Source organism: Pleurodeles waltl, chromosome 4_2, assembly GCF_031143425.1.
Source record: "Pleurodeles waltl isolate 20211129_DDA chromosome 4_2, aPleWal1.hap1.20221129, whole genome shotgun sequence".
Taxonomy (NCBI): Eukaryota; Metazoa; Chordata; class Amphibia; order Caudata; family Salamandridae; genus Pleurodeles; species Pleurodeles waltl.
This window is the reverse complement of record NC_090443.1, coordinates 1,049,173,338-1,049,189,425: the sequence shown is the minus strand read 5'-3', so window position 1 is coordinate 1,049,189,425 and position 16,088 is coordinate 1,049,173,338. Positions and strand designations below refer to the sequence as shown.

Genomic DNA, 16,088 nt, shown 5'->3' with positions numbered 1-16,088 from the left:
TACCGAATCGCAAAACGGGTTTGGTGCATTGGAAAGTGCAGTTTGCACGTCACAAACAGTGAAATTCGCGGTTTGCGATGTGCAAACTGTTTCCTACATCTGGTCCCAAATGCCTAGTCCCAGTGCCGCTCATCTCAGAAGAAGAGGTGGGGCACTCGCGTGCTCCCCTACCTAGATGTTTGGCTGATCTAGAGTGCAGGCAGGCAAGAGTGTTTCGCTCACACCCCAATCAAATGGGCCTCATTTCAAAGCAGGGGGGCACAGAAAGTACCTGGCTGCGCCACCCTGAGCCGCTGGGAAAGGGCAGAAATGCAACGTATCTACAAGATATGGCTCATCTCTGTCCTCTCCCCCTGCACTGGCACAAACTGCTGCCATGCTCCAATGAGGCACCCTTGCACCATGGCGCAAGGGTGCCTGTATTGTGGGGATGATTGTTTTTGTGTGGAAGAAACGGGGAGAAATAAAGATATTTGTCCCCGTTGCGTCATTCTTATGCCACCCCTGAGGTGGCGTAAGAATCTGACGCATTCCCAGACTTGTAAATCTGGGATTGCATCAGATTCTTTTGTGTTCCATGGGTGTTGCATAAAAACACCCCAAGCAACACCCATGGAATGCCCCTTTCACGCAGTGTTATGCGTGAAAGGGGCACATATTTACAAGACCATGAAAAGCCACAAGAGGTGGCTTGCATGGCCTTGTAAATATGGGATGGCACACTGCGCCACCAGAGCGTAAAATAAATGATGCTCAGGTGCCACGGTGTGGTACTAGGGCTTTGTAAATGAGGCCCTGTATACCTCCTCCCCAGTTTGGGGTTCACTATAAATATAGCCAAGTCCCACCTCCAGACCCTCTAGATCCAGCGGTTCCTGGGCTCTGTTCTTAATACAATCACCAGCAAGGCCTCCCCCAGCCAGACCAAGGTGCAGGTGTCTCAGCAGATACTCTCAGCCAGATTGTCAACTCACAGTAAAGACAGTTATGCGCATCCTTGGTATGATGTCCTTATGCATAGCCATGATAGGCCATGTCAGGCTGCACATGCGTCCACTCTAAGAGTGTCTATCGGCACAATGGTGCCAGGCAGAGGGCTACTTGGAGAACCCATGGATCGCCCATCACTCTCATAAATGGTGGAACAGCAGCAATCTGCTGTAGGTCCAGCAATTCACGGACCTGTCCACAGGTGACCATCACCAAGGATGTTTCATTCTGATGATAGGGAGAGCATCTTCAACAACTGACTGTTCAGGGCATGTGGTCACTGCAATAGTGGAGCCTCCACATCAATTATCTCAAGCTCCTGGCCATCTAGTTAGCTTTCAAATACTTTTTTAGAGAAGTTCTGCACAAAGTAGACCTCATAAAGACAGACAACATGACCACCATGTATTATGTCCAAAAGCAAGGCAGCACACAGTCACCGCAGTCATCAACACTAGGACAGAGCATTTGGCGTTGGGCACTTCACCATTGGATACACCTATCGGTGAAGTACCTTCTAGTAGTAGACAATGACTTTGTAGACCTGCACGGCAGGATGCAGCAACAAGTACATGAGTGGAAACTCCACCCACAAGGCCTACTCCTGTACTTCCACCGTGGAGGAGGTCCCTGAGTTTGACCCCCTCACCATCAGCCAAAATGCAAAATGGCAAAATTTTGCCTCCAGATTCCCACAGTCCGTGGGCAGTGGTCTATGGAGGAATTAGTCAGAGATCTTTGCCTGTGCTTTTCGACTTGTCCCCCTTCTTCCGTTTGTGGTCTGGAAGCTTTGGCAATTGTCCCTCACTCTCCTGGTGGCTCCCACATGGGCCAGACAACTAAGGCTCATGACCCTCCTTGGATGTATGTTGTCCCACAAGGGACGCTCTCCGACAGGGCAGATCTTCTCACTCAGAAACAAGACAGAATCAGGCACCTCAAACCCAGGCTGTACAAGCTAGCAATGTTACTTCTGAGGTCTCAGAGTTTGAGTATCTCAATCTCTCTCAAGAATGCATGGACAACCCAAAAGAAGCACACAGACCCACCCTGTGAGCCATTTATGCTGCCAAGTGGAAACGGTGTGTCCATTACTGCAATTCCAAGCACCTGGACCCTCTTAAACCTGCATTCCAGGATATTATGTGTTATGTCCTCCAAAAATCAGGCCAGGTTTACATTTCCATGCGCCTTCACTTGGCCTGCATGCAGAATAAGGAGCACTCTTCTTTATCCAAGATCCCTTTCATGAGTCCTTTCGTGGAAGGATTCAAACAGGTTATCCCACTCAGGGTACCTCCTCCCCCATTTGAAACCCTAGCGCTGTCCTTACCACTCTCATGGGAGCCTCCTTTTGAACCGCTACACTCAAACTTTACAATTCCCCTACTGGAAAGTCACTTTCTTGTCGCTATTACATCCTTAAGATGTGTTAGTGAGCTGCATTCCCTCACGTTACAGACCGAATCCTTTCGCAGAAACTTTTTGTTGCTTTTGCTGAACCTCTCAAAGAACATGCTCTTTCAGCATAGGCGCCAAATCTGCTACATTAAGGCTAAGAGACATTTACCTGCTCTACCTAGACCACATTCCACACTGAAAAAAGGAGTAATTATGGCCTTCCTTGGAAATATCCCTATTGCTGACATTTGTAAGACAGTTATATGGTCTACTCTGCACACTTTTACTAAACTCTTCTATATGAATGCCCTTGCATTCCAACAAGCAAGAGCTGGTCAGGCTATTCTAATAACTTTGTCCCATATTTAAGAAAAAATGGTGTATCAGGGCTGATGGGCCACTTTTGCTGCACCCCCCCTTACCGGCACCTAACGACACCGTGGTTGCATAATGTATGCAAGGGAGCGTCCCGGCATTACAAGGCCCGCAAAAATGGCACAGTATAATTTAACTGATTTCACTGTGCCATTTTTTGCATCATTTTTAACGCATACTCAGAGCAGGCATTAAAGTGGCGCTCCCATAAAAACCTAGGGGCCTCCTTGCACTTTGCTGCACTAGCGTCAAAATGTTTGACGCTAGTGTAGCAAATCGTCACAATAGCATCAAAAATATTGATGCTACTGTGCTAACGACTGCCATGATGCACTGCAGCATAAATACTGTGCACAGTAGCATCAATATTTTGATGCTATTGTGACGATACTATTGTATCCTTACAAACAGGTATATGTAAACATATATCTGTATACTATGATGACATTTACCTGTGGGTGTAATGTTTTGTGATATTTGGCTGCTTCATTTCCTAAAACGTGACAGGCATCAAAGTAAAAGTGCATGTTTCCCAGTTAAATAAATGTGGGAATCCACCATTTTACGACTCCATTTATTCTCAAAACCCAAAATATATATGGATAAATACCAATACGATGGCCAAGAAATAAATAAATATGGATAAATACAGATGGAAATCCTAAAAAAAGAAATACCATAAAACTGAGAGCCTTATTTATGGCCCAGGCATAAGGTTATCGCCCCATGAATTTCCAGCACTGGAGGACTCCCCATGACTGTAAAGCTTCTGTGACCTTGGCGTGCCAGGTCAAGCCCCCTAGGAAGGCTACGATGTACTGGGTCTTCCGGCCAGTACTGTGTTGAACGTTTCACTCTGCACCAAGGTGGAGCTGCAGGGTTGGCTCCTTGGCTATGGCAAAGGAGTGTCGCCCCACTGGCTGCAGAAGCACAAATATAAAACAATAGTTTACTATCGGTTCATCTTCTGGCACAGCCAGCAGTGCAGGGAGGGGCGGGCTAGTCCAAGAGGGGTGGTAGGGGGAGGAGGGGAGAGTGCACCGAAGTGCGCATGTGTATTTGGCCAGCCGTCTGAGGCTGGCCAAACACACATGCGCACTTAGGTTTCTCCTGCCCGGGTGTATCTAACAGCCAGGCTGGAGAAACTGCGCAGACTCCAGGGCTGTGTCTGGGCGGCAGTCACTGCCATTCTGACCAATCCTGGCGCTGCTTTCATGCAAGGTTTTGCAAGAAAGCAGCACCAGGATTGCTGGGGAGCCTGTGCTGGTGTCCCAGCAGTGAATGGTAGGACACCAGAAGAAAAGGAGTGTGAGGCGGTAGGAGGTGACAGGGACGGAGGCAAGGTAAGTGCTTTTTTTTTACCTCCTCTCCCTCCCAACACCCCACCCTCCAGCCCTCCGCTTGAGTTATGTGGCGGCTGCTGCTGGGGAACTGTGCACAGTATAGCTGACAAGGCAAAGATGTTCCCTGGAGGAAACCTTCTTGGTGGCCCTTTTCTGGAAATCACATAGGACTGAGGTAAAGCAATATTGTGAATAATGTGTTTTTTCACTGCAAAGACTTTGAGCATGATTTAGGTGTTGGCGGACGAGTTTCTGGCGATGGATATCCCATCCAACAAAATATAAATCCCATAAGATAGAACTGGATTTATATTTAGGCGGACTAGATATTCATCAGCGTTGTGACAGAGTAACCCATCTGCTGAATCTAAATCAGGCCCTTTTTTATTTTGGAAACGAAAACAGGTGTTATTAAACATGCAACACGTGAATATCTGTGGGTCCATCAAATGCACATTCCTAGCATGTTCATCTATTCTGCAAATGTGTATGTTTGATTTGGAGGGTTTCTTGGCTCTGTTCCAAAATATATAAAACAATTGCCATGACCAGTTGTTGTAGTAAGAGAGGCCTAGATAGTGGGGAACAGGAAAGTTTCCAGTATTTTCCAGAATCTACATAGGTTATTCTCACTTCTCAGATGCAAGAGGTGAGTATTATAATATGTGACAACCAACGCCGACAAAGCTCCACCGTCCATTGTTTTGCGTTGAAATTTCAGTACGGTTAGTAGCTCCTGACTGGTTTACCTTAGTACCCAGCAGGACGATACCACTTAAATCTGGACTTCTGAACTCCTTTCTTGTCGGCAGTCAGGGGACAAGAAAGATGGTTAGCCACCAATAAGAAAGTCTCTAGTTAAGAACCCGGTACCTGGTTTTCGGTATCTTCTTCGTCCGAGTGATCCGCACAATATTCCAGGTGCCATCTGTATGTGAGAACACGCCAAAACCACCTGGTTCAATCAGGGAATCAAGAGGTGTCATATAAAGATTGAAACAGCAGCAGGGAGAGAATGGCACCCCCACTGTACACTGAATCATATTGTGGAAGGGAGATCTTGTAGGCGCGGCTTGATAGAAAGTCCTTAGATCTTTTATGCTCAGTTTCTCTAGTCCTGTGGTTCCCAATCTTTTGATTTTGGTGGACCCCCACTTCATCATTACTGGAACCCAGGGATCCCTACTGAATCATTATTGGAATCCGGGGACCCCCCCACTGAGTCATTACTGAAAGCTGGGGACCTAATCTGTTAAGAATATTTCATTTTCTAAGCTGTCGCGGACCACCTGAGGAGGTCCTCGGGTGACAGGTTGGGAAACACTGGACTAGTCTAACAATTAGAATACAGTGATCCACCGTATCAAATGCCACTGATAAATAAGTCACTATCCGACCTGCCGAAGCATTTGAGTCAGCAACATGACAATACGGTTAATACTGTGGTATGGTCTGGGCCAAGTCCCATCTGTAAAGGACGCAACATATGGTTTGTCTCAACAAACTGCTCCTTCTCCAGCATCTTCATATTATAGGGTAGCTATAACATTGGCCCACGGCTAAATGGTCAGCATCGACAGAAGACTTTTCCACTAATGGCCACACTTAGGCTTGTTTCAATGGCCCATGTGCCCCTCGGATTGCAGGGAGGAGGTAACCACGTCTGGAGACCACTCTTTGATTGATGTCAGCTTTTTATGTAACGTAGGAGGTAGGGGATCAGCGGGCGATCCAACCACTCGACTGCTGGAGAGCGGTACCTTAAACTCAGTGGTACTCACAGCGGACTCAGGTGGACAGAAAGGGCCTGATTGAGACCTTGGTGGATGAGTTACTCCATCACATCGGTGACGGATATCCCGTCCGCCAAAATATAAATACCATCTGATATAATGGGATTTATATGTCGGCGGATGGAATATCCATCACTGTTATGATGGAGTAACTCGGACGCCCAAATCTCAATCAGGCCCAAAGTCTGCATGGGACTTCCACCCTGCCCAACCCGTAATCAGGGCCTTTGTGGAATAAGATTGACGTGGTATGCCAGCGGAATTGTTGGAGAATCTGAAGCTCACCCCAAACCCAAGTCCTACTGCCCAAGCTACACCCCTGTATCCAATGACCTCTTGTTCGGCATGCACAGCAACATATGGGTTCTAAAGACCTTGAACCCTTTCATCGAGACTTAAAGATTTCTGTGCATTTGTCTGATATTGTCTCCTATCCTCTGGTTAAGATTTCTGGAAATTCTAATTCTATCTTCTATAATACCTGGGTCACAGAACTGCCCCAAACCCATTACAATGTGTGTTAATGGTAACTTTTAATTTCTCATCCTGCATCTCATTGCATCCAAGACCACCCTGTGAATTATCAGGGGCTCTAGGAGTCTGAAGAGTGACCGCACATTGCAACACATGCTTCCCATCCTCCCTCTGCATTCCTTCTCAATGCCCTATGCTTCGAGTAATGATCCTACACCATTTTCACTCTTAGACCATGAGGGAAAGAAACAAGTTAATTCACAACTGGGGCAGATTCGCGTAGACCAGCAACAAATGCTCCCTCCGGATGTCCCTGTCTGTCACCACATGAACACAGTATCAAAATTTCATTGACAGAAAGAATTGTGAGGGGCAAAAAGAAAAATATATTCGTAATATATTTATTGGCCAAGCACAAATCAGCCAACACGTTTCACGATAAAAATCCCTTCATCAGGGCCTATTTACCAGTTCTAAAAGTCCAGTAAATCACTAAAAACAAAATGAAAAAAAACATATCACCAATCAAACATATACAAAATCCATTAAATTCAGGAACAGCCCTAAATGCACAAAATGCCCAACACGTTTCGGCCTATCATTGAGCTTCTTCGGGGTCCATTGATTCATACTACACAAACAGAAGTACTGCAGAGCAGTAGACCATGACAGAATGCAATTGCAGTGCAAAATACATCGGTCTGTTTCACAGTGCTAAAAATAATAGATTTAAATTAAAAAATACATTTACTCAAATTGAGAAGTGTGATTAATATTTTTGTGTTTTTTATCATTTCAAACTTCACACTGCCATGAAAGCCAGCGTCCTACCTGATTTTCACAGGTAGTACTCCTGCATCTACCCCTCCTGCAGCTTTTCATCCCATCCCTCATTTCCCGGCTTTTGTAAACCATTAATGACAGCTGATGTTATATTTTCTCCCAGGTGTTTGTAATGGATGGGGGCAGTTTCTGGGTGAACTAAATCTTCCGCTCCTGCTTCAATATCTGGCGTATGCAATAGCTACATTTCTCCACCTTATATACATGCAACCACATGAGTGTGGGAAGAAAACATCAAAGGAAGGTAAAATGAATCTTTATTGTCAAAAAAAAGTTAGGTTACAATGATACTGCATAAAGAAGCAAGACAGAATATACAAGTCCTGGTGCATTGCCCTCAGTGTGATTACTTGGTCCCACAACCCCCATCAGAGAATAATTTGACATGCACAGAGGGAGAACCCTTTTCTGGTTTATTCAGATTTAGTGACATCTCCATGGGTCTACACTTGTATAGACAGAGGCCAGGCACTTCGAGGAGAAAGGCAGAAGTAGACATATTGAGAACCTCTCACCCATGGTGCTGGCCAGATTTCCACCAATGGTAGGACCATATCCCTTGTGAGAGCTTTGAAATCATCTCTGATTAGGATAACAAGTTCATCTCCAGTCAGAAGTTTAAGAAGAGCTCTGGCAAGGAAATTAAGATGATCTCAGGTTACGGTGTTCGGTTTGCATCTACTACACTCTTCTCACAGGATCTAAATAGCATCCTTTGGGCGGGCGCTGACCTCGCCTCTTGAGAAGACACTGAGATCATTTCGGGTAGAGGAGCAGAGATCATCTGCAGCGAGGAAATCTAAATTATCCGTATTTACAATTCTAAGATGACATTTGTTGAGGACTCTGAGTTCACCGCTGTAGGGGCAGCCAACATCCTCCTCTGGAAGGATGCTGAGATTGGATACCTGGAAGACACTGCGTTCATCTCTGGGAAGGAAGCAAAGGTCGTCTACGGTAAGTATGGTGAGATCATGTCTGCTAAGGACATTGAAATCGTATCTCAGATGATCTTTTGGGAGAATGCAGAGACCACCGTCCTCAGGATGTAGCTTCCATCTCTTGGATAGGTGCACAGACCACCTTCAGTGAGGATACAGTGAAGTGTGGTTAATAGGCCATATTCTCTGGTAATGCCAAGAAGGTGTATTTGGAGGACGTGTTGTCAGCCCCGATGACCAAGGACCTTTGCCCCATCACTTGTTATGCTATCATAATATAGGCATTTGTATTAATTCACCTTGATATGAAAGCTTGCAGGCTTTTGATATATTTAAATGCTTGTGTGGTATAGACGTATAGAGGTCATTACAATTAGCAATACTTTGTTTAACTTTAATGTGTAGGATGCTGTGTGAAACAGTTCTCATTGTTGGTATAGTGCTGTCTGCATGTGTGATTATTACAACTACTTCCTCAAACATCCTCGGGAACAACTGCTGTCTCTCCACACTTGCAAGGACTGTCTGCTCACACATTTAATGCTGCTGCAGTATAAGTAGCCTGTGTTTTACCTGTTAGCCTTGTAAGGAAATGCAGTGCTGTCACTGTGAAGGATGAATACACAATAGGACTGTTGTGAAGGCTTGGGCTGCAAACACTTGAAGAGCTGAGGTATCCAGGGAGTGAGCACATGTCCTCAAAACAGCAGACAAGCGTGTAGGATTTTTTTAGAATTATTTTTTAATGCTGGGCATCATTTTTGCATTCAATTTTCTATTATCCACTTTTGCCAACGTGCTAATTAGCACTGGAATAAATGGCATTTGACTTCTCAGACCCAGGTTGTGGGGGGGATGTGACAGGGGGCTGCTAGCTAAAATAATCTTACCAGGGCATCTGGGAGATCAGATGCTCTTTCCAGACTAAGCTGTCCCTGTGACATAGCCAATGGGTGGGCGGTGAAGCTTGTGTCTGTTTTTTTTCAGCTTCACGTGCCCGCAACATCTCTACATTGGTCCACCGGCCAGTGGACATATGCCAGGGAGGTCACAGACCATGGCATGCAACAGTGGCATCCCCACTGAATTTTCCACATTGGGCACTATGATGCCATCTGAATATATTTGATGCATTCGCCTTTGGTGTGGATTGGGAGTGGGGGGATCTTGCCTAGTGAGGAGGCTCAGCCCACCTGTGCTGAAGATCCTGGGATAATCCCTTTTAGGAAACTGGAATCACCTGAGACTCAAATCACTACACGCTTGGCATTATTCTTTAGAACAGCACAAGGGCGCACTGGTGAAGACATTGGGGTTGTCTCTTTTGAGGAGTTCGAGGTATTTCTGAAGATGATCAAATCCCTCCCAGTCCTCAGGGTGGGTGAGGTATTCTATTGTGAAAGCTTTCTCTTGGTGATGAGGTTCAGCCAGTGTTTCAGACTGTGTGCAACCCTAATGGGCTCATATGTGATGACCAGGGACATGAGTGACAATCCTTTGAACAAGCTGTGTTGATAAAAAATAAATGGCTGTGGTCACTGGAGGTCCCTGTTGATGGTAAGGTTGCTCATTTTGGTCACGTTGTGGCATAGATTAGGTTTGGGCTTGTAGGTTTTTACAAATTATGACTCAAGAGATCTGAATCACACAGAAAGCCAAGTCTACAAATGTCAGAATATGCTGGAGATATTCTAAGTTGTACATGGATGTTTGTGGGATAATGTAAGAATGGTTGTTTTTCAGAGCTACTCATTACATCAGAGCACCATCAGCGGTGACAAATTGGTGGGTGCACCAGGCCTCGTGTATGGCGGAGTGTTTTGTGTTTCTGATCATTGATTGTAGAAAGAGGTTTTACACTATCAGGTTGAGTAAAAGGGCATCTATATGTAAGGCTGGCCCTGAATGAGGAAGGCAGATAACTACCCACAGGTTAGATCTTGAAAACTGTTGCTGTCACGCGTAATTGAGAATTGGATTTGGAACGTCCTTGTGTGTCCATTGGAGAAGACATTTAAATGTAAAAGGTCACTGACAACTCTGTTTACTAGATAACTGGACATGAAATGCCTGTCAGGTGCCATGTAGGTGCACATTGGGTTTTGATCTGGTTATATTGGTGAAATCATCAGGTGGGAATTGTCATGGTACGGAATACAGTTAAGTGTATATTTTGATTGTTTGTGGAAAGCCAAGAAATGTCAATTACAAAGAACTCAAGTGTGGAGGTCTTTGGACCTTTGAAATGCAGGATGGTTGGAATCAGAGCACAAAGAGTCACTTTACGTGCAAGTGTCTTGGATGAGGGAGGTCAGTAATTATAAACTAGTTGTGTACTATGGTTGCATGAAGAAGACAATTGAATCACAATGTGGATCGGTAGGTACCAAGTTGTGAATACTGACAAGTGCAGAATAATCTAGAGTGTATATGACCTATAGTGAGGAACAACTGCTCTATGCGATGCAGAAGAGACTGGTTCAGAAGTCCATTGACGTTGACCGTGGAGGACAGAGCTTGCAAAAAGAGGTTCTTACAGAGTTCTACGTGGTTTTGAGGATTACTGGTTGTGTAAGTGCACAGGTGGGGACTCCACACAGTCTTCTCTTTAAGAGGTGGCTTAGAAGGTGGGCTTCTTGACCTGCAGGCCAGCCCTCAGTGTCCAAGGGAGAACGCCCCTGAGTCTGTGGATCGCTTCTCATCGATTCTGCAGGAAAGGGTCTGGTTGCTCTTGTACATCTCGGTGTTATTGGAGGACGCGGACCTGAGGCTCACTTCTGTTACCTGCAAAGGGATCAAGAGAAATGAAGTTCAGAGAGGAAATCACTGAGTATTTGATATTTGTTTGCCACCTATTTGAGTCTGGGATTTTCCTGACCACTTCAAGCTACAACTTCCTTACTGTTGACTAGAGCATGACATATTCTGTCCAGGAGCCACCATTGTGGGACCAAGTAATATTTCCCTTTAGAGTATCCCAGGGTAGCCTGATGATGACAGCATAGTTAATAGGCAAGGACGTGTGTTGATTGCTCCTACCAACCTCCACCCTAATGCCTACTCGATGAACCAGGCAATTTTACCCTTAATTTCACTCTGTCTTTTAGTTTCCACTCTGGATTGGAATCACATCACTCTTCTAACTGGAAAAGATCTGGGAGAGCCTGTGCTTCCTGTCTTTAACAGACTGCTTCCTGTTGAGTACTTCCCTGAAAAGACATTGGGGCATATTTACATCCCTGTAGCACAGGGCAGTGCAGCTTGTGACCTTGCTGTGCTGCCCTGTGCCACAGGGAAAGGCAGAAATGCACTTCATTTGCAAGATACAGAACATTTCTGTGCTTTCCCCCTGCACTGGTGCACAAATTGATGCCTAGTACCAACGTAGGCACCCTTGCAACATTATGCAAGGGCGTCTGTGTTGTCATCAGGATTGTTTTTGTGCAGTAAGGCACACCTTCCTGTACAAAAACAATCCAGGGATCTGTTTTCCTCTTTCTACGCGTGATGCAGAATGCAGCACACATAGAAAGAGGAAACAACAAGGAGATATAAAGAGACTTCTCCTTGTTGTGACTCCCCTGGGGAGGCGTAAGATTTTGACGCATCCCCAGGTTTAAATGGCCTTGTAAATGTTGGAATGTGTCAAGATCCATTGGTGTAGCGTGAGAACACCCACCACAACACCCACAGAAACCCCCCTGGTGCAGAGTAAGGCAACGCAGTGATTTGTGCTGACTTGCTTTTCTCCATATCTATGACGCCTTTCAAAGCCAAGAGAGGTGGCTTTTCATGGCCTCATAGATTTGGGCCTGCACTAGGTGCCACCGGTGCGTCACAAAAAGTGACGCACCAGCTGTGCCAGGGGCTTATAAATAAGCCCCCTTGCTTCTGTGCTGTGGCTTCCTGTATTGTTAATTTGTTCAGTCATTGCGGTCCCACTTTATTTTGCTGTGCATCACTTCTCGCATAGGGCAGTACCACCTGCCGCGGCCCTCTCTTCCATCATTATGCTACTCTACTCTTGCAATAACCTTCGGCACCTCGTTTGAGATCGATGAACCAAGACTGTCCACAAGCTGCACCCTGAAGGCATCACCACCCCCTCTCCCCTGATGTGTCTTGTGTCTCCCAACCTGACTGCGTTTCATAGTGATCAGAAAAAACTGTACGACAGCACCAAAACCTGCATACTTTACACATCATCTAAGACAGCTTCTCACTTCCTTGACAGTGGCATCGAGATGGTCTCCCCTCCTCCTGTTTGTAAACAAAGTTTCTTTGCAAGGCTTGAACCTGTGGGCTTGTAACCCCAACTACATTTGCCCTAAAACCCTTCTTGACTTCTTACACTTCCGAACTTCCCTCCACTTCTACAAACTAGAAATCATTAGAGATCACAATCTGCAGCCTAGACATTACACCCAACATCCGGGATCCCCCTCTATACCCTAGGCCAAACACTAGACCGTCTCACCCTGAACTTGTGCAAATTCAACCAACAAGAGCAAAGCTCTGCGAAGTCTTGTCCGATGCATTCGGACAAGCATTTAATGGACATTGACTTATCCTTTTCCAAAGCAGTTTTCAGCCAGATCCCCACCCAGGGAGTTAATCACAAGCAGTTTAACAATGCCTTTGACTACTTTGCTTCACTGATACTTACAAAAATTAAATCCATCCTAAAAGTGGTAAAGCCCAGTATGCACCAGACCTCCATATTTGTAAGGAGCAGAAGGTATAGAAAACCAATGTCTTATCTTTTCCCAGAGTCCACAGGCAGAAAATCCAAACAAAACACTATTTTATGTTACTTGGATGTGTTAAGCCATTACCAGCTCAGCAGAAATATTCAAAATACTGAGAGTCCTCTTCTGATCCTGTAAATCACCTCTCATAGTTCTGGGGATTTTCAGAAGGCTCCTAGTGACACAAGCCACCTACATTTGTGGTATATTCAGTCTAGGCCCTGCGGCTCCCGCCCTCCGGACGGCCCCGTTCCCTTTTGCAGGCAGCAAAGGAACCCCTCCTGGCTGTGAGTGAAAGGTTGCTCCATAACATAAACCACAAGTCTTCAAAGTGGAAGGAACTCACAGTGCTACTGAGATCTTTGCTGCACTTCCATCATTAAGTTCATCAGAAGAACATTCTGGTGAGAACTGACAACAAGGTCACAGTGGCCAACATCACCTATCAGGGGAGGGCTTGATCCAAATCCCCAAGCCTGGTTGATGCTGCTTTGGGGGCTTGGTCAGAGACCTGTTTGATGGCTTTGTCAGAAGTTCACATCAAGGGGATGGACAATGTTCAGGTAGAACTAAGCGAATTACCACAATCGAGTCGAATCATAGCAGTCCTCCTGAGGTATTTTTATAAGTGCGAAGATTTTAGAAATTTAAGAAAAGTCTATGAACAGAATGAGAAGGAAGGGAGGAAGGTGTGATGTACAATGTCACCATTCTGAACCATTTTTATCAACGTTCTACTATTGATAACTTAGATTGACATAACATGACCAATGTACACACAACTTTCCTTAATTTTTTGGAAACTGTAGATATTAAAAGTGGTCTTGAATGAGCTGCAAGGGGGTCAGATAAGATTATTTGCACCATCAAATGTCCACCACAGGTAAACCAGGTGAAAGTGCAATTATTTTGTTAACTTGGAAAGTGGCTTGGATATTTAATAAATAGACAAACAGTGGTTAGATAACTCATATAACAAGGTTTAATATTGTTTGTCACACAGAAGCAAGGACAGTCAACAGCTTTCATGTCAGTGGGTTCAGAGTGTATGACTCCCCAACATTACCTTCTACCTCAGGGAGAGCGAAAGCGGACTGAGCAATATTAGTGTCAATCCTCTAATCAGCGAAGATGTTGTGGTCTAATTTGAATTCCCATTTATATCAACTTCTCTGCCTGGAAATCACACAAGGTACTCATTTGTTAATTGTAAATTTTAATAACAATCTTTCTGGTTCACTCCGGGTGAAGGTAGCTTCAGTGTTGGAACATAATTTAGAAAATCGTATCACGTCCTCCATGAATATCACGTACGTGGCCTTGGCACGATACCAGGTTTGTGGCCTGCAAGGGAGAAGGTCAATCCCATTTTTGAGTCTCAACATAAGCTATATAGTTGACACAAGCGTTCAGATGTCAGTTAATCAATCAATCAGTAGATTGGTAGAGCACTACTTGTCACCCGTGACGGAATCCAGGGGCTTTGCTGAATAGCCAGGTCTTCAGGGACTTTTGGAACCCTGGAAGAGTTGGGGGGTCTGTTGATGAAAGGGTAGCTTGTTCCATATCTTCATATTTACAGGAAGACGGGATACAAGTACGATTGATCACTTCTTACTTTCAGATAACTTAGCTCCCTTTACGAAACAATATGATGTTGTCCCAACCAGTATAAGTGACCAAAACATGGTCATGGTAGAGTTGGATATAGAAGTAACTGGAAGCAAAGTTGAGGCCTCTGTTACCAACATGGAGGCTGTTCGACCCAATGGGGCTTGTATCAAATGGTCAGGGGTTGACTCCACAAAGGGTTCTCCTGAACTAATTTCTCATAATCTGAATTATTGTAAAGTGCGTTTGATCGGTCATACTTGTCCTCATAAAGCTATTGCTTCATTTGTATCTCTGTGTGCAATTACAGACACCATGGGCCTAACTCACAAAGGGCTTCCGCAGTCATGGCGGAGGTCTCGCAGTTGTGGTGGGGGCCCTGCACTCGTGGCAGGACCTCCATACAGCAGTTTCCCATTGTAGAGGTCCTGGCACTAGTGTGGGACCCTGGCGGTGACTGCGGAGGTCCCTTGTGAGTTAGGCCCTCAGTTATTAAATAATAGACTGTCAAAGAAAGGCCACCTTAAGGGTTGGTGTGATCATGCATGTAGGAGGTCTCATAACAATTTAAAAAAATGCACTAAACAATAAAACCAGGGTCAAAGGACAATTGCCTCGTGCAGATTAAAATATAAAAAGGTTTTGGAAGAACTGAAAAATAAAATCAAGGAGGCGTGGGAGAATATTGAAAGGGTATGTGAAGCATAGATACCATTCTATTTGGCATACTGTTAATTCCCCCTACTTTAGGAAGCAAATATTCCATTTATTGAGTTGGGGCTCCCGGAAGAATGCTGGTTAAATGATTATGGCAACTGTTTCTTGGATATAGGCCTTATAGGCACCAAATTAGATCCTTGTGATAGCTAGAACCATCTGAGAGTCACCTACAGTTCACCTTTAATGATATTTACTTGGCCCTGAATAAAAGTCCTTCGGGTAAAGCTGGGGGTCCTGATGGGGTGACCACGGATAGATTAGGATAATAGCACTTTATGGGCTGCTATATCTTAATAGTTATGGGAAAGGAGGTATGAGACTGTCATAGTGCCTGTCTCTAAGAAAGGCAATAGCTCAGAACCCCAGTACTATCGCCCAATCTCCCTTTTGGATTCTTCTGTAAGCATACTTGGCAGAATCCTTTTGGAGAGATTGGAAACATGGGCCAAAGAAAATTCAATTGTGTTGTACTTACACTTAGAGTTTAGGAAGGGCTCGGGCACTATAGAGCAGTGCCTTAACCTTGAATTGCTAACAGGCACATGCTACAGGCACATGAATTGCCGGGGTGCATGAATTGCTTACAGGCACATGCACCATGGCAAAGAACAGCTTTTCTACCTGGGATTAATGGACACTCGATTGTGTCGGTCACGACAAATTATGGAATATCATGAGGTCGCTTGAGGCTGATCCTGAAATGATCCATCTCTTGAATTTTTCATACCCAAACATCACTTCTAGGGTCCGGTACGGCCCAAGTACAGAATATAAGAGACCGGTTTGAGTAAAAAGTGGGGTAACACAAGGATGCGTTTTGGCCCCCTTCTTGTTTACCTTTTACGAAAA

The 16,088-nt window shown here is 45.0% G+C and overlaps 1 protein-coding gene across 1 annotated transcript in view; it reads right to left on the bottom strand.

The window, feature by feature from the left end:
- Window positions 1-7,459: 7,459 nt before the first annotated feature.
- P2RX3 (purinergic receptor P2X 3) overlaps window positions 7,460-16,088 on the bottom strand; it is a 245,389-nt gene continuing 236,760 nt past the window's right edge. The window contains exon 12 of the mRNA XM_069233041.1: window positions 7,460-10,944. Coding sequence (XP_069089142.1) covers window positions 10,816-10,944 — 129 coding nt within the window. The 3' untranslated portion in view covers window positions 7,460-10,815. The remainder of the gene's footprint in view (window positions 10,945-16,088) is intronic.